The 23,442-nt window shown below is 39.8% G+C and overlaps 1 protein-coding gene across 6 annotated transcripts in view; it reads left to right on the plus strand.

Annotated features, from left to right (window-relative positions):
- The window catches only part of SLX4IP (SLX4 interacting protein), a 70,348-nt gene extending 51,176 nt beyond the window's left edge, over positions 1 to 19,172 (plus strand). For all 6 annotated transcript variants that reach the window (XM_032682326.1, XM_032682327.1, XM_032682331.1 and 3 more), the window contains exons 6-9: positions 1,787 to 1,864; positions 3,734 to 3,822; positions 16,113 to 16,222; positions 17,378 to 19,172. In XM_032682326.1, the coding sequence (XP_032538217.1) occupies positions 1,787 to 1,864; positions 3,734 to 3,822; positions 16,113 to 16,222; positions 17,378 to 18,194 (1,094 nt within the window). In that variant the 3' untranslated portion in view covers positions 18,195 to 19,172. The remainder of the gene's footprint in view (positions 1 to 1,786; positions 1,865 to 3,733; positions 3,823 to 16,112; positions 16,223 to 17,377) is intronic.
- Positions 19,173 to 23,442: the final 4,270 nt, after the last annotated feature.

Genomic DNA, 23,442 nt, shown 5'->3' on the forward strand with positions numbered 1-23,442 from the left:
GCTCAGTCAATCAGATATGATTAAACAATTAACCTCTCAGAGAATACCAGGATAGCAAGAAAAATAAACAGATATACTTGTCACTGATTCATAAAAGAATTACCAGAGTGAAGTATCCTGCTTTTCCCTCTGAAAAGCAAAGATTCACATTTTTCCAAATTCCTCTCAAGAAAAATACATTTGGAGTATCACAGACAAATGGAGGTGGGAAGAAAAACTTTTAATATTTACTCTCTGTTTGAAGATTTGTTTTCCAAGTTGTACTTTCAGGATTGTTACTTTTTCAGGATTCCAAGGCCACAGTGGAGGATGCTGTTATCACACTAATAACTTGTTTATATACAGGGCAAATTCTTTGATTTGACTTAGCACTGTTAAAGAATTGTAGATGCCAAACTGGAAATAGCTAAAAGTAATTTTCCTTAATTGTTCTCATAAATATACACTTAATAAAGCTGGTGGATTCCATCCAAATTTTTCTTAAGTGCTCATCATTTTCAAGGGATGGTTCAACTTGTCACATCTTGACTTGATCTCTAAAGGGAAGTCAAATTTCGGGTATCTTCCTGAGGGGAAGGAAAAAAAGATGGCTGATAAATTTCAAAGGGATTGATTGTGATCAATAACTATGGTTCATAATGAGGAGTGATGCTGAAAACAGCACTCCATGGGGAGCTCCAGAGGATGGTGCAGACCCTGCAGCAGAGGATGTGCATTTTGGGGCTTAGAATTAAGACCTGCTTGGCACTTGCTCAGTGGAGACTGAGCCTGGAACAAGCTTGCTTTCTTTTTAAATGGTTAGGTTAGAAGAACAGCGGTAGCACTTAATATTCTACTTTTTGTGTGGTAATCGCACCGAGGGCAGCTGCCTGCCTTAGAAGCAGCAATAATTTAAGTCTTGTAAACCCCATCCAGGTTAAGGGAAACACCTCTAACCCTCTTTTGCACTTTCCTTTCAATGAGGTGCACAGAGAGAAGGGGAGCATGGATCCCAGTTGCCAGTTTTTTGCCCTTTCAGCAGGAGTCAGGTTGCTAAATACCTTGATGAATCAAGTGCTAACTGATTTACCCAGGGTCATTTGGGAATTTAAGTGGAACAAAAGTAAAAGCTGAATTTCCTCAGCCACAGTCTGATAGTCTCTCCTCTGTAACATAATCCTTTCTGCCCCCTTTCCTTACGCTCCTGGTGCCCAAGGATTTCTGTCATTCTCGGGAATGGAAGCTGAGGAAGCCTCTGTGGAGCTTACAGGGGTCTGCTGCATCAGCCAGGCCAGCCTTGTTCACTTGGAGATACTGAGGGCTTCAAATGTGTGCATTTCTCACCTAATTCAGTGGAACTGGAGATAATTAAGCCCTTCCATGTTTGGGTTTTTTTAGAGCTTTGAGTTTGTCACCTTCCTCCAGAAGGCAGTTGAGTAAATGGGCATCTGTAATACTCGTGTAGAATATGTATGAAAACAGGATAGTGGCCATCACACCAGGCTGTTAAGCAGATGGCAACTCTGATAATTCATTGACTTAAATTTATTTATGTGGTTGGATTCCACAACTTGGTGGTTAATAATTTCTGTAGATTTTTGCCTTGTATCAGATATTATTTTCTTGAGACTCCAGTATGAGAATTCAGCAGTTTTTTAAAATCATTCCATTAAAGTTACGTTTTCCTTTGTGTTCTTGAGCTGCTGCTTTCTCTCAATCCTGTCTTAGCAGATGTGCAACACTTTGAGACCAAAAAATGCCCAAGATACGCTTATACTTAATATTATCCCTTTGCTTTATGTTGCAGCCAACAGTCTCCACATCAGTGCCTACTTCATGAAGAGATGGGTTAATCTCCGTTGTGCTTTAGGGAAACGTTATCGTGGTAAGAAATCGGTTTCTTACAGAGTTACTTAGAATTTTGTATTCCTGGGAGGAAGGAAGAGAGCATAAACTAATACTTTATGATATTTTGGTATACTTAATCAAAATTTGGTTGGTTTTTTTTTTTTCAGAGAACGTTTCCTAAAAACAACAACAACAAAAAAGAGAAGTGTTTCTTAAGATAAGCTGGATATTTTTTTTAATTTAATTTCAAATCTGTTGTATGCCTTGCCCCAGGGTAATCATCTTAACCACACCAAATTCTGTGAATACGATGAGACTCAGCATTTTACTGAGTCTCTGCAGGGTGAATCAAGCAGAGGCTGCAGCATGAATCACTTCATTATTGCTGGAGTGTCTTGTGACATCAGTGGTGCAGTACAAGTGGATGCAAGAAAGGTTCTTGTTCACCTCAGAGCTATAAAATCTCTGTGTAGGTGATGTCATTGGACCAGATTTTTTTCCATGTTTTCTCAAGCCAGGATGCTCTGTAAGGAAGTGATATCAGTCCTGTCCTGCCAACAGCAGTGCAAAGGAGCTAAAACCATCATTGCCCTTTGTGTTGACCCTTTTGTGTTAAAAGAAAGCAAAATAAATTAGGTAGCCTTAAAAATATTGAATACTCGAGTGGATAATTTTAAATGATTTCTTGTTTTTATAGGAGTTCGTTATATTCATAAATGTTTAAATCAGTCTTCAACTAGTTGTTTTCTAAGTCCATATTGGTTGAAAAGATTGGAGTGTTGACTTTAAATAATTCATCTGTTCTCGTGTTAGAATAGAATAGCAGAGTGTCTGCGTTGGAATATCCTACATTGTTTGCTGTGTATTAAATTTGAACTGTTTTAAAGCATCAATGAATAGCCAAAGATACTTTCATTTTGTTAGCCAGCAGGTGAGATTGTTATAAAATGTAACAACAAAAATGTCTAACTGGAATGAATTTGCCCTACTCTTCAATCCTACCAAAAAAAATCTATGAGATCAGCCTCATGGGTTTTTTCTGCAAGCCTTGTTTCTTTCTTGTCCCACAAAATAGGGTGTTATGGCTTGGGTTTGAAGTATAACAAACTTGCAAAATTATTAACTCGCTTTGTATGAAAACAAAACAAAAAACAGTAACCAAAAAAATGCAGAGCTGAAAATATAAAATCTGAAGATGTTAATCTGGAAACAGTTTCACACGCCAGACAGCAAAATACCCAGCTGTGCTCTTCCCGTAGCATTGCCAGGTACTGAATAAAGCTTTGCCTCGTCAGTTGGAATCTGAGAACCCTTCAATTGCTAATTCTTTGTAAATAGAAACTTTGTTGTGTTCATAACAAACCGTGTGATCCCGAGGAAAATACCTAATTTGGTGATAGTTCCCTAATTTGTGTAATGACTTCAAAGATCTCTGCAGTCCACACTGGCCTCACACTGAGCTCGGATGCCAAGTCCTGATTGAATATGTTGTGCTGTGTTACAAAAACAATTTACAGCTTTTGTGATGAAAACACTCATCACCAGAACAGAAAGAAAACCATCATTAAGCTGTTTGTGTGTTGGTTCTGCCTTTTTTTTCTGTTCAGAGGTGCAGGTGGACTAATTTGCAGCCATGACTATCCTCTTGGGAACTCAATTTGCTCTTCTTATTGATTTTTTTTTTTAATGGTTTAAAAAAAAAAAACAAACACCAAAATAAAAGGGGGGATGGCATGTTGAAGAGAGCAGGTAAAAAGCTAAAGGGGTGCATGAAATGAGTTAATGTGCAATTTAAAAATATAGATAATTTTGTTTACTGAAGTAACATGTCTATATGATGTCATTGTGTGTGTTTTTGAAAATGGTTATAATTTCTGTAATCTTCTATTCCATTCTTTTTGTGTAGAGCTGCGTGTGTTTCCAGAGAAATTTATAGTTTGTGTCAGTAAACTTGACTTTGATCCAAGTGCTTGGACAGGTGAAAATGATGTATTGGTACGTACAGAACTGTTCTGTAAATTTTCTGTTTGTTTTTTTTTTTTAATAGGGATAAGATGATTGTTTGTATATATATATATATATATATATATATATATATATATATGTATTTACTCACCTATTTGTGACTGTCATCTTGGAACCAGAAAGCCACATTAACAGTTGGGCCAGATTGTTCAAAAGGACAACCTACAGTGAGCCTAAGGCAGAGAAAAATTGGAATTTTTGGAAGCTTTAGCTTAGAAAGGCTTATTTTTTTTAATAAGGCTCAGAGATGTATTTAGAAAGCTAAATGATTTAGGTATAATATTAGCACCTTGATCTAAGGATCTTTTTTTTCTTTGTACTTTGTCCTTGTAATATTTTACTTTCCAGAATTATAATGAAGTGGTTTGTAATGTCCATGGGTTTCTTGTATGTTTTCTTAGCACTTGTTCTGCAGAACAGCTCAAGCGGATCAGCGCTGGCCCTGCTGGGAGCAAAAATCCCCAAACATTTATGGAGGAAAAGGCACTGGTGTGTGGTTAAATACCATAAACAATTCTCCTTAAATATTTCATCCTGAAGGCTTTGTCAGGGTCAAAGGCTTGGGAGTGTTATGCTGCAGTTAAGTGCTGGCTGTGTCAGGAGTGCTCACATGGACCCAGGTGCTGCTCCTGTGGCTCACACTGAGGGTCACAATTACAACCTGAGCTCTGGGTGTGCTTTAGGAGTTTATCTGACATGTATTAAAGTATAGTTGACCCTTAGAAAAAAAAAAGGGTTTATTGTACTCATTCAACATCATTTTTTAATAATACCAAGCAGAGTGTTGGTATTTCTAACGCTAAATGCAGATTTTATTGTCTTGATTCCTAGATCGGTACATATCCTTCTCTGCCAAAGAATCAAGCAAGTGTTTTTCACACTCTCAGAAAATAATTATCTACTTGCTCTAGAAGTATTTTGCTATTTTGAAAAGTATCACTTTTTCAGTATTGTCTTGAAAACTATTTAATGCTTGACATAGAAAATTCTATCTCTGCATTTTGACTGAGAAATAATTATGGGGTTTTTTTCTTTCTCAGCTATCTCCTATGACATAACCAATTCCCCCATTTGGTATTTTTAATCTTTCCATAAAATAAAAGCTGAGGAGTTTTCTTTAATTTCTTTCATGTGATTTTGTGTAGGAAGAAGAAGGAGAATGAAAAATATTACGTGCTTTAGCTTTACTATTTCAAAATTTGATCTCGATCTACGAAAAACTCCTTGTTGTTTCAAAAATCAGTTTTAAAACTTTTATATTAAAAAAAAAGAGATCTCTTAGTGGGATCATAACCTAATCAATAATAAAGTCTGGGAGTTTGCTTTACTTGCAGATGCAATATGTGTGCACAGACCCGGCTGGGATGGTCAGTGCAGTGTGTTGGGAGGAGGGAGTAAGATAAAATTATCCCTAAGCCTCTTCCCTGATTTGAAGAACCTGATTAGTAAGATGGGAACAGACCCTCAGCAAATGTTTTGGAGGATCTGGTTGATACTTACCACCCTTCCTTGAAGGGTTCACTCCAGAGTGTTCTGTAGGTCCAGAATTCCTGCAGCATGGTAGGACCAAATTTGTCATATGCTCCTGTTTGGTACTTTGCCAAACTGGAGGAGTGTTGGATTGCCACTGAGAGGCAGTTTCAAGTTTTTGGCTCTCCAGAAGTAAAGGCAAAGGATCTGCACTTTGTGTGTGTGTGTGCTTTTCCCTGGGCAGTTTGCAGTGAGTGGGCTGGAGCTCCAAACTCTGCACTCCAAAAGACCACCCAGAAGACCTTTCTGCTGATCCACTCCAGCCTATTCTGTCATGGGCTAAAAATGAGGCTGTGTTTTGTTTGGGTTTGAATAATGTCACAGTGTTGGATGCAAGTTCTTTTAAATGTTTAATCAGCTCACACCCTTGCTTTTGAAGGCCAATTCTATTCTATAAAAGCAGTTAACTATACATTAACGGGGACTTTGTCACTTTTTTGTGTTGCTGAATGTCAGTGCAGGTGACTTACTGAAGACTTAACAATTATTTGTGTTTTTAGACTGCTTTTATGCTGGTTTATGATGTGGGTCAAGCTTTCATTCCTGAGCTGTGTTAAGTCAAGCTCAATGCTCCACTTTCCCATTACTTGAAACCAGTTTCATGTCAGCCTGAGACACTGACCACAACTGTCTTCCTTCACCTGTCTTCAGCCCTTTATTCTTTGCTTTTTCACTGCTTTTTAGGCTATGCTCTGAAACAGACTGTGCTTAAACCAGTGGATGTAGCCAGCTATGAAATGTAATTTTTATGTCCTGCGCCGTAGGAAAGATCATAATTAGATTGCTTTTGAGATATTCACAAGCACAAACCCCAGCATCAATTGCTGAGAGAAGCAATTTGAATCCTTCTGTAATGCCTCCTGTAAGACTAAGGTTAAGGTGGATTAGACAGTCTCTGTCAAATTAGCTTTAAGCATAAACTAATAAAATATGTGAGAGCAATTCTAAGGAGCAGAGCTGAAATAAAGTCAAAGAAAATCTATTGATATGTAATTTTCCAGAACCTATTTATAAATAGGAGTTCTGTGGTTATATTTAAAAATCAGACTGCAGGCAGTAATAAGCATTTTGGAAGGAGGGAAATCTCTATTAAAGAAACAATATGGAAGTTATTGAAATTACATAAGCAAATTGGAAGTCTCAAGGAAAAGATGGAAGAATAGCCTGGCTGATTAATGCTGGGTTTAAACATAAACCCATTGTTACCTGTTTTACCAAACTGTGCTTGTAATCTTAAATAGTTTTATCTTGAGTAAGAAGACAGTTTTGGGAACATGGCACAAGAGGAAACCCAGGGAAATATATAAGAGCTCTGGAGAGTTTAGTCATCTTTGTCAATGACGACATTTTCTCGAGGATTATTATGTAGAGGGCTAAAATGGAAAATTGGAAATGGGTTATCTGGAGAAACAGTGGAAATGGAAATGGGTGGAATGGCTTATGAGCATTTGAAAATGTGCTAACAATGGAGTATTCATTGATAACCACATTGGCTTTATAGCAGAATCTATGAGAGGAAGCACTAAAGGGAAAGCATGAAGGAGGTTAAACTAAAGATGAGATGAAATGGAAATCTGAAATTACCATTCATGTGAAATCAGAAAAGAAAGGGGGGAGTAGGAGATCCTGTCTTTATTAGAGATGTCGATGTTTCCACTGAGCCTTGTTAAGTTGCAGAGAATATTATACAAAAATAAAGGTTCTTTTCCAACAGAATATTGCTCTTAAAAAACCCAAACCAAACCAAACAAAAAACCCCACATAGGTACACAAGGAACAGAAAATTGCTAAAGATGTGCCCAATGCCTTTTAAATCCCCAGCAGAGAAATAAAAGAAAAATAAAAGAGAAAATGTTCTTCATACATGTCTGATTTTATAAATGGTGTCATTGTAATGTATTTCAGAAGCATTAGACAATTCTCTTTCTTAAAACTTTTAAGAGCATAAATGACAGGATTTTCTTGGGTTTTGCTTATGCTGGGAAGAGGCTTCTGGTTCTTTCATGAAAACATGAACTCTTAATTGTAAATAACAGGAGACTTGTAACACTGGAGTTTATGCTGCTGGAATAGTGTGTCTATTGGAAGGTGAAATGAAAGCTCTTTTTCAGATAGCAGCAATTTGTAAAGATTAGTACAAGACTTTATGTAGAATTTAGTTATCTTAAATACTTTAAAGACTTATTGTGAAGTGATATCAGATTGGGTAGGGGAAGAAGGAAATGCTGTGCAATAGAATTGCACAATTCACACTGGAAGTACTGATCTTGGCATGGAACTGTGTGTGTGTGTGTCTCTAAAATATCACAGTGAAGCTGCTGTAATGGTGGGCTACTACTGAAAAGGTCAGTCCACATCCCCTCTAGTTCCAGCTCCATATTCCTTTCCTTTCTGGTTACAATGGACCAAGTGACTCTTCAGTGGAGAATGAATTAGTTCATTGACTGGATCTAGCAGAAAATTATTTATTTGTGAAGTTCCTCTGATTTTTATTGGAGGATTAGTTTTCCATCTTGTCACTTCAGTGAACCAACTCATCCTGTACCCACACAGCTGCCAATTGTGATGCAAAAAAAAGTTGGAGGAGCACACGGGGAGGATTTGGATGAGGGGAGCAGGACCATCCCTTTAGGTAGCAGCTGATAGTCACCCTGGTTTGGAAGAAACATCCACAACACACATTAATGTTACACTTGTTGTAATATTTGTCTTGTTGCTGGTCTTTTTATGTCATTATCCTTTTAACTTTTATAAGTGTTTCCTTGTGATTTCAGATAATATTCTGAGTTCTTTTCAGTCATTATAGGAAACATAGAGGAAAACAGCATTAAGCTGTAGTTTGGTAACTATAAACAGGGTTCATTCCTTTTTTTGAGAAGGTAGAGAGGGGAAACTGCAGACTAATGAACTCTACCCAAATACCACAGAGTGGAACAGGCAAAGAATTGGTTTGGTGAGTTTTCACTTTTGACACTTCAAGCTTCTGTCATGTTTTTTTTACTCATCCCTCATGTTCTGCTCAAGCTGCTGCAAGACTGATGATAGTGAAACATGCAGTCCCTCCTACCTTCTCTCTGCTTCCCCAGGCATTCTTGTCCTCAGTGTCTGTCAGTACTGGCAGGTGTGGGGAAATAGGTTAATAGGTTCATTCAATAATCCCTCTGAAAACAAGGGGAGTTTTGTTTGGTTTTTTTTGTTGTTGTTTGCCTGGCTCGCTTTCAGCGGGTCCCTGCGGTGTTGATCCCTTCGGTGTTGATCCTTGGCAGGACCACATGTTGGGTAAGGGTGAGACTTCCCTTTCACTGTCAGTGTAGCTTTAAATTATCTTGAATCACCAGGCTGCTCTCTTTGAGAAACTGCATCTCAAAGTAATGATCCTGAACTCTTCCACTCGCTCATAAAGAAGCTACAGCAGCTTTACAGTATTCCCTTTTGTCCCAGCTGTCTGCCTCTCCTTGGAGATTATCACTCCTACAGCAGGCTTTGCCAAAAGGGCTGTGTGCCTGCGTCTCATCTTGCTGTGTGTCACAGTCCTGTGGATTCATGCACACCAAACTTCCCTGGATTTTAAGCTGGTGCACTGTATTCAGGTGGGAGCAGCTGGGGCATGTGTGTGCTCCCTCTGCCAACTGTGCAGTGGGGCAGGAACCTCCTGCAGAAGGGGAGGGAGGATACCTGAGAGTGGTGATGCTGTGAATTGCCTCAGTGAGATTTGTCTGAACTTGCCTGAGTTTCTTCTTATAGCTTCCAAGCTGATGTATTTTCTGCATGGCAGAAGTCTAAGGGCTGTCTGCTGTTTGCTGTGTTAATGATCCAGAGAAGTGGACAGATGATGGAATGAAATCTGACACAATTATTTCAATTAGCCAAGGCTGGAGAAGGCTGTGGAGAGTTTCAGAGAAACCTCCCAGAGCTGGGTAGAGGGGCATTAGGGCTGTAAATGAAAATCATCTGTTGATAAATGCACAGTATTCTTACTGAAAAGAGCAATTGCAGTGCTCAACAACTGCTGAGTGAATTAACTGTGTGATCACGGGGAAAAAGGCCAAGATATTGCTGCAGAGAACTGATTTGAAAACCTTTGTTCTGTAGCATTATTTACTGGAAAAGCAGACAGAATATTAGAGTAAATATGGAATGAAATAAAAAGTAATACTGATTGTCTTAAAGCCAACAAGTAAGGGGAATACATCTTCAATAAAAGATTATGTACCTCATTGTGCAAAATCCAGGTGAAGGAGAGCAGGAATACAGATGGTCCCTGTAGCTGCAGTATAAAAGATTAAGCGCATAAAATGATTTCCATATGAAGCAATCTTCAAAAAGCAGGGACAATTGAGTAATCTTTGCCTGATTTTGGTAGTTGCTTCTTATATGAGTGCTCCAGTTGATTTAAATGCAACTACTTAGCTGCGTTCACAAGACCTCATTTGTCAAAGCCTTGTGGTTATTTAAGATATTATCATCTGTCATCATCCTTCCACCTCCCTCATTTTCCTCCCCCCTCTCAGTCTCTTGCTGTCACAGTTTTAAGCTGGTGGTTCATGTGGATTTGAGCTGATTCTGTGCTTTGCACTGAGTGATGCTCCTTCCCCTGCAGACTTAGGAGAGGACAGAGGGGCAGGGGCAAGGCTGGCAGGGATCGTGTTTAAAGCTGCAGTGAGCTAAAGGTTTTATTTAGCTGTAGTGCATCTGATGGCTGTAGGACTTGAAAAGGTTTAAAATACTTCAGGCTTTGATGATAATTCATTATATTCCTGTTGAACAAAGAATAATTTGAGAGAATTTTTTTTTTATTGTTTTAAAGAGCAATCTGTTCCTCAGCCTTCAGCAGAAACCCCTTAGAACTAAGAGAAAGGTCATAACTTGACTGACCAGGAAGCTGAAATATATGATGGTAAAGTTTATGGCAAGATTTTGGAACATTTGTAGTGATTTAAGGTATTTGGAGGGACAGATCACCAGTGTGAGATCAGAAATCTTGAGGGTCTTGGGGGTAGTGATGGTAGTGGTATTTGTTTTGGAAACCAAGTTAAAACATTAAATTATTGAACATTATTTGTCTCCTGAGCTGTGCAGTCCTGCCTGTTTTATCTATTTTGCTTCTGTATAACCAGCAAGATCAAGAGCAATAGTTATTCATTCCAAGACCTGTGTTATTGCACACTGTCATTGCATAAAAAGAATATTTGTTTTTAAAATTTATACATTTTTTCCAGATTTTTTTTTCTGTAAGTAATGAAGTTTGAAGTATATGAATCATGTTCCTGTGTACATCATGTACTCTAGGTAGTATTCTTATATGTCATAGAACCCTTATGTCATATAACCCTTGCTATATCTGGAAAAGTAAATGCAAAGTTTAATTCAGTTAAGTTTCCTGCCTATGAGACATTGATTTTCTTTTAAAAAAATAAAATTACACCATTAATATGCTTTAGATTTTTCTTCAGTGTCATTGAGAGAAGTTATTTGGGTTGAAAAGCTGTTGTCTGTTCCTCCGTTTCTTATCAGTGGACACTTTCTCTGAAGATAGAATCTGAGTCTTGTAGCATCAGCATATAAAATCAGAATGATTAATAGCTCAATTACTTAACATTAATTTTAGCACTTCTTGCCTTCAAGCAAATGCACACAGCATGTGTCACGTGCTCCTTGGTATGTAAATAAATTGGTTGTTTCGGGAGCACCTTCTGTGCCTTTAGAAAGTGGGATGGGTGTATTTGCTCTCTGTGATACAGATAGGTCTGATTTTTTAAAAAGGCCCCCCTGCAGCTTTAGGTTTTGTGGAGTATCAGATTTTGTTTGTTCTGTGCCATTTACAGCAGGAATTTTTCTATTTTCCATTCTCTAGCAACTGCTCAAATGCAAATCTAGAGAACTCTGAATTTCTTGCATTCAGGATAGTGTGGGATTGCTGCTGTATGTAATATACAATTAAAATCTGAACCAAATACTTCAAAAGGAAGGAGGCGTTTTCCTCGTAGAAGTCACATGCTTTGAGCTAATCTGATGATGCTTTGGGGACCTTTGGAATGTTTGGAGTTGCCAGGACTTATGTATCGAGTGAGAAACTTGGGTTCACACCTTGTAGCTTGAGAAAGTGGAATTTGTATCACAGGGGCTTGTAACAGATGGGGCCAACCCTTGGACTAAACAGTGCAGACAAGCAAAAACTTAATTAAAATGAAATCTGGTAGTAGATAATGAGGACTGCACGGATCCAGGAGTTTGATTTTGCTTTCTATGCTAGGCCATGGGTAAGTTGAATAGTTCTGCTCCTCCAGAGAAATGCAGTTTGCTCTGCTTGTTACATTCTTTTCCAGATTGAAATTGGAGAATTTTTGAAAACCACCAGCATTCCTTAAAAATACCTATTTCAAAGGAAAAAACTAAGTACTCCAGTGTGTAACATGGAATGATCCTTCATGGTTTTTACTGGAACTTACTGACATTTAGAGCAGGACAGTCAACTTTAAAATGCAGAGCAATATTCCGCAAGTCCAATCAAAGAACTGGATTTCAGGTTCAAAATAGGATCCATTTCTGTACTTGGAAAACTTGTGTGAATGTTTTATGATGTGGTTGGAGTTCATCTGCCAGGACAGATGCATCACTGCATTGGAAATGCAAAAAATTTGCATTGTGAAACTGTGGGAAGCTTTTCCTTCATGTGGGATGGGAGAGGGCAGGAGACGAGACCCAAAGTCCTGTCTCTGTCACTTTTTTATCAGTTAGATTAGAGTATCTGATTCATCCTTCACTCACAAGCCTCCTCACTTGCTTTAGGAGCCCTTTTTTGCTTATCAGATTGGCAGGAGTCCTGCCTGACCTCTCTGATCTGCCAGTCATCTGTTAGGACACCTCTGAAACCTAAAGGTTATCTTTGATGGGTGAGCTCTGGGTATGGCTTAGAGTGACATTAAAGAAATCATGCAATTGCCAGCTTATATAAAGCTCCCCTAAATAAGGGGTTCTGTCTTATTGATTTCAGTAATTTTAGTTTTACTATGTGTGCCTGGGATAATACTTCAGTTCATAGTTTTGTCTACATTATTACATTTATAGTCCCCTCCCATTTGCCGCTCTGATAGAAAATTTGATTTCTTGAAACCATTGATGTTTTCTACCAAGTACTTTTGATGAGCCACGCTGATAAATGCATTTTAAAAACAGTGTAGTTTGTTTTTGCTGGTTTTTTTTGGTTAATCAGACATTAAATTTATTTATCCCTTAGTGTTACTTCATTGGTACAGAAGTGTGTGCCACTGAGAAGAGTAAGAGACAACTAGAAAGTATAACACCAAATGAGAAGGCAGGAAAGGAGGGCAGCATTGTTCAGTTTGGAAGGTTTTCTTTCAACTCAGCCTTAGACTGGAAAAAAATATAATCAGTATTTGTATGAGTTTATTGTCAGGCTGAAAAGGCCAAAACCTTTCACTCTTCTTCAGGGTAATGAGCTGTGAGGGTTCCTCACAAGTGCCCATCCATGAGGAGTTCTTTAACAGGTATTTAATGCTGAATTCAACTGCCCTGGAGAGAGCTGGAGATGACAGCTTTTACATTTTTGAGAATTTCTTTTTCAATGTGAGTGAGTAGTAAATTGAGTGAGATAGCCAAAAAAAAAAAAAAGAAAAAGAATTTTCAATTTGATAAACCTTAAGTGAAGTATGTTGTGTGCCTAACAGACGTGTTTCTCTCTAGGTCTTGACACAGGGTTTTTCCTCCCAGACTTCTCTTTGGATAAGTACTAAGGATTTTAAAAATCAGGTTTGGGGAGGCCAGTGTTATGTTAGCAGGATGGCTGGTAAGACTTGGTCAGCTTCACTTCTGCAGGCCCTTCTCTGCCGAGTTTTAGTGACAAAAAGGAGTGAGCTTACCCCGGGGTTTTAAGAGCACATATTTCTAATAGAACTTGGCAGTTCAAGGGCTAGAGAAGCATTTTAATCTTTTGTGCCCACCCAGTCTCTATACAAATGTAAATATGTCTGTCTTTAACAATTTGCCAAGAAATGTGGTTTTAATTTGTTAGCAGCAATCCCACTCCCTGCAGCTCTTTCAGAGTCGAGTCGCAAGTCTGGCGGTGCTTTGACGTTTTTCTCTGTCATGGTGTCATTGTTTATATGATGTCTGCTTCTGCTGTCCTCCCTTTTATGCCTGGAATATTTTTCTTTAATTATTTCACTGCCTAAAAGGAATTTGGGATTACTAGACAGGATGAGAGCAGATTAGCTTTTTTTTGTTTCTTTAACAAGTCCTGAAGTTCCCATAGGAAATAAACAGTATTCCCAAAACAGAGAGAGATTTTTTTCTTCTTTTAATTAACTAAAATTATTAAGTCTAATAAAGAAAATAAAGGAAGTATCACCAATAATGGCTGAGTGTCTTACTAGTATATGGAGTGCCCATTGTTGTTATTTATGACTCTCTCTGCCTTCTATTGTGGACTTATTCCAGCCTTAGGGAGTTTACATCACTCCTAATAGCAAAAGGCTCTCTGGTTCCCACAGAGTCTTTCAAAGACTGACTCATATGCCTTATGTTAATTGTTCAGCTCTCAAAATACAGCACTTACAGGGTGTGGTTCCGAGGGGAAAATCTACTGTACTTAGAGGGCATGTTCAGAAGTGTTTCACATATAAATCATTTTGATTTTTAATTTTTTTTGATGCCTTAACCCTTTTCTGTCACCGCTTTGTGCGATAAGTTATTTGAAAGCAAAACAAAAGGTTGATGATAGCATGGTGAGGGAATGTGTTAGTCCTTCACCTCTGGAGTGTTAACTCCAGCCTGACTTAACTCACAGGTGACATGACTTGGTCAACTTTGCCTGTCTCCAGGGTCTGCTCTTCCCACTCTGCTTCAGATCAGATACAAGTTAGAACTGAGGTTTGTTGCTGATCTGCAGGAGTGAGTGTGGACAGGAATTGCCCCCAGTTCTCCCCTGGATTTTGTAGCAAGTGCTGCTTTCCACATGTACAAGATTTCCCTTAGTGGGCTGGGGATCCTGGCACAGTTGGCTGTGTTGAGGACTGAAGAATGTTTAACAGAATTCACCTTGCAGCAGAAACCCAAATACTTCTGCCTGGGCTCCTGCTCCCTGGCCAAGTGTCAGTGCTCTCCAGCTGCTTTGATGCAGAAGGATTGTGCAAGAGCCTTCAGTCCAAGTTGTGTGACTGTTACTGGAAATCAGAATAGTTTCTCCAGGCTTTGTAGTCTGTCTTAAAATTAGCAAAACTCTTGAGTATCTTAATAATATTCCAGTCTTTAATAGTTTACAAAGTACAAAATGTATTTAGTCAAATTAGGGGAATCTACCTGTAACAAGAATAGAAGCAGCAATTAATGCCTCAGATTAAACTAGTTAAGCTTGATTTCTGGGGTTGAAATCACGTTGCAGGTGAGTCCCATATGTTTTCTGCCTGCTGTAAACACACTCCTTGCACCATTAGTGGACAGCACTTGATGCAGCTCTCAATACACGCACACACATTTTCGTGATTTGCCTCTGAAAGGAGCCTCGGAACAGCTGTTGTTTTAAGTGCCGAAATGGCTTTATTTCTTTGCCTGACTACCCTCCTGTTTACAAAACAGGAAGCTGTTTTCACTGGCTATTTCTTCTGGAAAGAGCATGGAGGTTTCCCCCATCTCCTTTAAAACAGAAATAAAAATGGGCAGGGCTTAATCTCCCCTAAGTGACAGGTTCCTTGAGGCGTTTTCCAGGCAGGAGCGGTGTACAGGCTTTGGCTTTGTGCCTCCACAGGTTCTTCCATACCACCTGGTTCCAGTGTGTTCTCTTCATGGCACAGAGCAAGGAATGGGCTAAATAAGCCCTCCCTCTGTTTGCTGAGCCCCTGTCAGAGGCTGCCTCATTCAGGCTGATGGAGAAAAGTGCTGTCAAAGCCAAGGAGATGCACAAAGCCTCTTCTCTTCTTGCCTTTACCACTTTTTTTTCGTCTCCTCCATAGCCTGGGAGATAATACTTTTTTGGAGTATGTGGTAGTTAATAGTGAAGTCAGCAAATGGCCCTTCTCTGATGGAGATTGTTTCATTGTGAAAGGAAATGCTCACAGCTTGAAGAAAAAGAGCATTTTCCTTCCCTCCCGCTCGCCCCAACCTCGTATTATGTAAAACCATGGTGCTGCTGTTAGCTGAGACCAGAAAGAATTCCCCTGTTGTCCTGTAGTAGCCAACCACTACAATCTGGGAGTATAAATGTTAGAATTAAAAGGTTTAACCCTTGCCTTCTTCAGGGAGCGAATACCACTCTGTATGTTTTTCCTAAGTATGGAAAGCTCTGGGAATTCCTCGGAGAATAAGCGTAGAGACCACTGCGCCAGTCAGTCTCTTCAGAAAAAAAACTGACTGACAAACATGCTCCTGTCTGCAAGAGAGATTCCTGGCATTTGTCACAGTTTGAGCCACAAAGATGTCAAATATTTGCCAGCAGTTTCCTCAGGCTGGTTTGGAAAGCTCCATCCTTTACATTGCAGTCCTGTTTGTTTGTGGTGTATTTTAGCATATGAAATATGTTGGTCGGGAGTCTGAAAGGGGAGGGAGCTGACTAGACTCCCAAATATTAAAAGATTAAAAATAATTGTTTCTCTTAGACTGCTCAGATCAAAATAATAAAGAACAGCTGTAAGTCTTAGTATTAGAAGTGGAGTTTTCTGTTGAATAATCATAGCTTGATGTGTCATGTTTTAAACCTGTGTTTTCTTTCGGAGCAGAAAGAAGAACTTTCCAGTGGGACATCTGAATATTTTACTGAATCTGCTGAGAACAAGGAGCTTAAGATCAGTCTGAATGAACAAATAAAGCAAGACATCCTGAAAAGCATGTATGTCCCTATTCTTTCTAAGCTTTTGAATTTATAATGGGTAAAATTTGGGTTGCTAGGATCCAGCCTATGTAATAAAATTTCAAATAGTACAAACTGTTTTACAAAAGATTGTTTTAAATTACCAAGAGACTACTACTCCAGTGGGGATAAGCATATAAAATGATTGTTGCAGTTTTTACAGCATGGAGAAAGCTCTTACAACCCACATAGATATCTCACATAGCGCTGGGCAGAATCAAAACAGGCTGTTTTTTTCCTTGAATGAAGCTCTGAGCCAAAATAAATATGTGATGCTTGAATCTGGTGAAAAACACTTTGCAGATATATTGTTTTGTTCATTTTAAGAAACTGGACCACTGGTCACAGTTAAAGTGACATTTTTAGACTCAAAATGCAGCCTCAGTACTTGGGCTTAAAGTTGATCTTACGGCCTGTGTGAAATCTGGGTTTGTAAGTAACACACTGCCAAGTGGTGCTTATGTACTGACACTCCATCAGGTCCCTTGTGATCCCATTTTCCTGTATAATTCCTTTTAGAATATCATCTACTTGCATTAACTAAGTCCTTCCCAGATGAGCGAGCTTGATACTAGATGAGTAGTGGTTAACTCCGAAGTAACGCTTTGAAATGTCCTGGGAAAAATTCCAGAGGAACATTCTAAAATAGAGATTAGAAGCTCTCACACAGAGACACACTCACTGCCTCTCCCTGCCAGCCCCCTCTGTCCTGTAGCTATACATTATGCATGTGGATATATGGGAATGGTTTGGAATCATTTAGGCACTTATGAAATGCTGTTTTATCAAGCCAGTTCAGGAAGGAATTCAATATACTTATGCTGTGTTGACCTTTAACATCTGTAATGAATCCAGTTCTGCCTCTTGGAATAGAATGTGAACTCACTCCTTCATGGCTTAGTCATTAATAAATAGGGTTCTCCCCTAGTGCAGTGGAAAATCAGATGGATAACACTTGATATTATGCACACCAGACGAACATTGCTGCTTGTCAAGATGATATACAGGGATTTTTCCCATGTTCAGAAAGAGGGTGGCCCTAGTGGTGTTCCAGGGTTTGGAAGAAGGGCAAATTGAGGCAGCAAAGATTCTTTTTTTTTTTAATTTAAAAAACAAAATTCCTTTTTATTGCAGTGTGAAAAGGACGAAAACAAGGAAGAGTAGTGCAAGCCAACCTCAAATCAGCAAGGGCTCCAAGAAAGTGTATCTTGGCTCAGTGGACTCACAGGCAGAGAACAGAAAGAGCGACTGTCAAACCGCTCTCAGTCCTCGCGCTGATGTGAAACGTCGCAGTCCAGGCCTGCTGAAGGACTGCACAAATACAGCTGGGAGCAGCTTGGAGCTTCCTGTTTTAGAGCTGGAAAATTATGTTAATCAGAGACAGGCAGATGATGTTAGCAGCCAGCAAAAACCTCACGCTCTGGAGTGGTTGGAGTCGAGTCTTCTAAGTGAGAACCCTCCTTACAGCTCTGAGTCAGCACTGCTGGGTCCAAAACAAAGTCAAAAAGTGACCAAAACACAGGCTCAACTAAAGAGCTGTGGTTCAGAGGAGAAGTTAGAGCAATGCAAAAAAGTGTCCTCTGAAGGGACTCCTTTAATTTCTGTCCATCCAGAAATGAGTAAGTGCAATGCTGATTGTTTGGGTCCATTCCTGGGGGATAAGACCCCCCGTAATTCCAGATTGTTTTCTAAGCAAGACAGGGCAAAGACTGCAGCTGACAAACAATCATTGACTTGGACAAAAGAACCCTCTCAGCCTCTTTCTGTGAGGAACAGTAGAGTGCAGACAAGCCAAAATGAGCCAAGCATAGCCACTGAGGGATTGCCTGCAATGCCATCACTGAGTCTAGAACTGCAAGCTGTGTCTTCAGAGAAGCTTCCCCAAAAAAGAAAAAAAGAAGCTGAAAATGGTCTCAGGAAGTTAAAACTTCGAAGGCTTAAGAAGTCATAAAATCTGGAGTATTACCTTGATGGCACAAGTGGTCACCCAAATCTGTGTGTAAGCAAAAAGTAGGAAGCAATTCAAAATTATGGAAAATCATAAAAATATGAAATCAAAATTAGAGAAGACATTTTAAGAAATTTTACTTAACTAAGTATGTTAGTCATTTGGAACTGTAATGAGGATAATCCTTTGAAGTCTTTACGAATTAGATATTAATATTGCATGAACCAGTGTCATATTTATAGAAAGAAAAATCTCAATATTTACTAAGCAAAATTTTAGTTCTGAGTATGTTTCAGTGTTATTAAAAAGTCATATCAGCTGATAACAGCAAAATAAAACCCTTTTCCTGGTCTGTTAGCAGCTGCACTGTTAGCAGTGTTTTGCTTGTTTCTGAACACATAGTTTATTTTACTAAAAATTAATCCTTTGTGCTAGAAAGTTCATGGTTTATTCACATGATCTTTACATCAATAAGGCAAATTGAGCTTATTTCAAATAAATCTTTAACCAGAATTAATAGCTGATAATTTGAGACCCACCTTTTCAGCCAGGTTTCAAAATAACTGCACTTTTCTGCTTATGCAGTTTTGATATGAACATTTATTTCTAGCCCAGACTGTGGGTACAAGTGATCATGCATTCAGTCTTTGGAAAAATGAAGGTTGGGTTTCTGTATTTAGATTTATATAGTTACACCTGGATGTGCAAACATTGCTCTGGGGTGAAGTTCAGACATAAACATATGGACATACATTTATTTTTCAAAATCAGGCCCTGTTTAATGCAACGACAACATTGTGGTTTTCATGTGTTAGTGATACCCCAGTTAGTCCTTACTTTAAGGTAGAGGTCATTTTCCATTGCACGGTGCCTTTTCATGCTGCTTTTTAAATTTATATGCTAATGAGCTAAGGAAACATAACTTTATTTCATGTCTGTCTTTTATAAATGTGTAAAATAAATTTATGAGCAATTTTCTTTCATAATCCTCTTAAAATCAGTGTGACCATGGACACTGAATCAGCAGTGCCCTGGTAGTCAGGAGGGGCAACCATGTCCGGGGGGGCATCAGACAAAGCATCACCGGGCGAGGAGGGGATTGTCCTGCTCTGCTCTGCACTGGGGTGGCCTCACCTTGAATATTGTGCCAGTTTTGGGCGCCACAATATAAAAAGATATTAAGCTATTAGAGAGTGTCCAAAGGAGGGTCATGACGATGGTGAAGGGCCTTGAGGGGAAGTTGTGTGAGGGGCAGCTGAGGGCACTTGGTGAAGAGGAGATGAGGAGATGAAGAGGAAATGAGGGGAGACCTCACTGCAGTTACAACTTCCTCGTGAGGGAAGAGGAGGACAGGCACCGATCTCTGCTCTGTGGGGACCAGAGACAGGACCTGAGGGAGTGGCATGAAACTCTATCAGGGGAGGTTTAGGATGGGTATTAAGAAAAGGTTCTTCCCCCAGAGGGTGGTTGGGCACTGGAACAGGCTCCCCAGAGAAGTGGTTGTGGGCCCCTGTCTGAGTTCAAGAAGCGTTTGGACAATGCTCTCAGGCACAGAGTGGGATTCTTGGGGCTGTCTTTGATGATCCTTGTGGATCCCTTCCCACTCAGCATATTCTACGATTCTGTGATTTTATCTGAAGCAATTTAGAAAAATGTCACTGACATTTCCTTAGGACTGTGGATATCCTCATTGGGGTTAAGAAGATGATTCACATCCATGAGCATTAGAGCTGGTGGTGTAACACTGGTCCTGATGAGAGCTGGCAGCTCAGCAGTTGACAGCAAGGCACTGTTGGCTGTACAGCTTCCTTCTACAAGAAATAATGTCTGCTCTTGCTGTAAAGAGAGAAAGATTCTGCATCTGTCTAGAGGACGTGTTCTTTTTTTTCTTCCAGCCGTTTGTGTGGTGTTTCTCGGTGCTTTGCAGTCAGGTTGCTAATCCTTACCCAGCTTGAGGCTCTGCTGAGAGATCTTTCCTAGTAACAGCAAAACCAAGGCTGCCAAAAAACCTGGTTTGGAGGAAGAAGAGCTTGAGGTATGTTTACTGTTGTCTTTTTTGTGGACTGGAGATACTGGACCAGGAAGGGAGTAAAAAGCACCTTTCTGATGGACTTGAGAGAGGTATAAGGACATTTAATGAAGTATTTACCAGAAAAATAAGAGTAATTAAATAGTTGGATAGTTTATATTAAAGCTTTAGCATAGATAACTCAAGTGTCAGAAACCAGAGGGCAACCACATATAGTTTTTATCATCCCGTAACGTTATTAAATGTGGTTTAACCTTATAATTACAATTTATTTATAATCTTAACTGGATAAGATACCTGCCTGCACCCTTACAAAGGAATGCCATACATTATAGGGGGCTTGGATACATCAAACTTTCTCACAAGTACCAAGTTGCATCATTCCTGCTTGCCCTCACTGGCTCATTGGGTTCGAGGCTCTTTGGAGCTGTGTATTTAGAACTTCATTCCTTGAAAAAGTCGTGTCTTGGATCCTCTCAGAAATGCAGTTATTCAGGGAAAAAGCTTTGAATCGATGGTCATTTCTGGATTTTAGGTGGTGTTGCTGCTCAAAACTGTTGTTTCTGTTGTCTGTGCAACAGGACTTTTGTAACAGCCTCCCTTTTGCAAACCTGGTGGGTGCTTTGGGTGGTGCTGGGACACTCAGGCTGTGTCACTGTCATGTCTGTTATCTCTCTATTTTAAGTCCATGGTCTCTTCTCAGACTTTGCTTTTTCTTCATCAGCTGCACCCAGAGGACTGGCAGAGGTGTGGTCTGACATGCTCTTGAACCACAAACCTGATTTCCTAAATCAGGTTTAGGGGAAAAAAAGAAGCTGGAAACTGAGCTGTTTCCAAACCTTGGCTGTGGCTTTCTATTACCAGTTTGCTTCTGAGCAGCATGAGCACACCTTTCTGTTAAAAGTAAGGAATGTTTAAGGTTCTGTTCTGTTCTGAAACTACCACTGAAGCACAGAAACAGTATCTTTGGTTCAGTTTTTTCTCTCAAACCAGGCAGTTTTGGTGGGTTTTTATTTTTGATGAATCATCTGGTTCATTTGGTCTGTGCTCTTTGCTGATAGTGAAACAGCCTTTTCCTAGAGAAACACTTTCTATGGGTGCAGACGATTGTTTCCATTATTCTTTACATCAAAGGAGTTAAAAATATTTGTTTAGTGAACTTTTGTGTTTAAACACACATCAAAAGCTAGACCAGCCTTTTACGTAATCATTTATAAAGAGGAAGCAGCTGATGTAAAATCTCCCTTGCCCAGTGTTGATCCATAGGAAGGTTTAAAGCATCCCAAGAGTTATTATGAGCACTAAGCTTTGTGTTTATTCTGGTGTTACCTGCCAGGTAGGAACCCAGACTTTCCTTGGTGCAGAAGGTTTTGTCCAAATGAGATGTTAAGGAGCCATTTATTTGGTCAGGGAGTTCCTTCTCCCTTGCCTTGGCTGAGATTTAATTGACATTTTTATCCCATTGGCTTTTGACTGGAAAATGGATTCTTTCTAAAGAAAAAACTAACCGAGGAAATATTTTTCTGTTTGCAGTGGGAATAAGAAAGATGTAAAATATAGACTTTCCCAGATTGCATGTTATGAGTAGTTATCTGCTGGCTGTATCAGTACCAGTGAGAGGTTTTGTTCTGTATTAAACAGGCTGCAGCAAACAGAGGCAATAACGCCAAGTCTCTTTGCCAGCAGTGGGAAGTGTGGGTTGGCCTCAGAAATTAGCTTTAATAAAAGGCACTCCTCACTTCTTTGCTTTGTGCTTTTTTTTCTTCTCTAATGAGCACTAACTGGCTTCCCCTCACCTGTGTGAAGGAGAAGATGTGGGCTGGGGTAGCAGCAGCACAGGAGCCTTTCATCAGAGGGATATCAAAGCAGCTGAACCTGGAGGGAGGAGCATGTGCTTATCCTGATGGCTGGGGCAGCACTGAGGGAAGTTTTCCAAGGTAAAGCCAGCTGGTTAAGGAACTTGTACTGCAAATTCTTGAGTCAACGCATTTAAGTGTTTCTGTCCACCTTTTTTCCCCCAGATGATTAAAATGGAACCTGATAGTGTGTGGCCTTGTCCTTTCTACAGTGGCAATAAGGTGATGTTTTTAGATGGGGACTCTTTGTTTGGTTTATGCTGAGAAATCCTGAAAGAGTTGTGGAAATGATGTAGTGTCACAGGGCATGTCAGCTGTAACCTGGAAATTGCCCAGGGAATTGACCACAACTGTCCTTACCTTCTTTACTATCCACATAAATTATTCCAGAGCTGGGGATCTGTTCCTGTGGGAGCTGAAAGCGCACCTTGTGTGAGTGAGGATTTCAATGATTTGTTCCCATTCTGTCCGAGTTAAATCCTTTAGTACAGTAGTAGGAATTGGTGCTCTAGAGCTCCATAACTGCTTTACTTGCTGCCACCATAATTATCTTTTTTATTTATGCATCAGATCTTTAAAGAAAAGTGTCTTAAGCTCTCATTCTAGAGCCGGGCATGCCCCTTTTTAATATTAATATGATCTCACAGCTCTGGAATAAAAGGAATAGAGATTTATTCCTCCACCCTGTAGAGAAACTGGTTGAAACAATTTGCACATCACAGGGAAGGTGCTCACTGGCAGATCTGGGTTGGAGCTCTGGTCTGATGCCCATGTCTGATCCCATATGGCTCTGCTGCTGCCCAGTGCTGGGGAAGCAGCTGCTGAACCATTCAGATCCTCCTCCTCTCCCCCACAAATTGGTATTAATCATTGCATGGTTATTTTACTGTTTTCCCCTCTTTTGGGAGCAATCACTGACCTTTGCAGGCAAACTCTGTGTGCACGGGCAAACAATAATCATGAAAAAAGGGGAAGCCAAAAAAATCTTAAATATACTTAAATATTCTTGCTTCCTTTAGGAGGAGAGGGGGAGGTTACGCAATCACTTCCATCTTCTGGGGCAGAAAAGGCTGAATTTGGTACTTCCCTTGTCAGAACTTCTCATCTTTGCATGCACTCCCAAAAACATGAAGGCTCTGCCTTGTGACTCTGCAGATGGCAGGAGCAGTGCTCTGGGCCTCAAAGAGCTGGGGAGGCAGGGCTGGATTCAGCCTCAGGGCTGGGGATAGGGAGCGGAGTCAGGAATCCTGAAGGATCCAACGAGAGCATAACCTTGTACCTTTTCTAGCTTGGCAGGGAGCCGGTTAATAACCTGAACTCTTGGGGTGCAGATGGTGTGTCTGTGGAAGGGAAAACGGCTTCATCA

This window comes from Chiroxiphia lanceolata, chromosome 3, assembly GCF_009829145.1.
Source record: "Chiroxiphia lanceolata isolate bChiLan1 chromosome 3, bChiLan1.pri, whole genome shotgun sequence".
Taxonomy (NCBI): domain Eukaryota; kingdom Metazoa; phylum Chordata; class Aves; order Passeriformes; family Pipridae; genus Chiroxiphia; species Chiroxiphia lanceolata.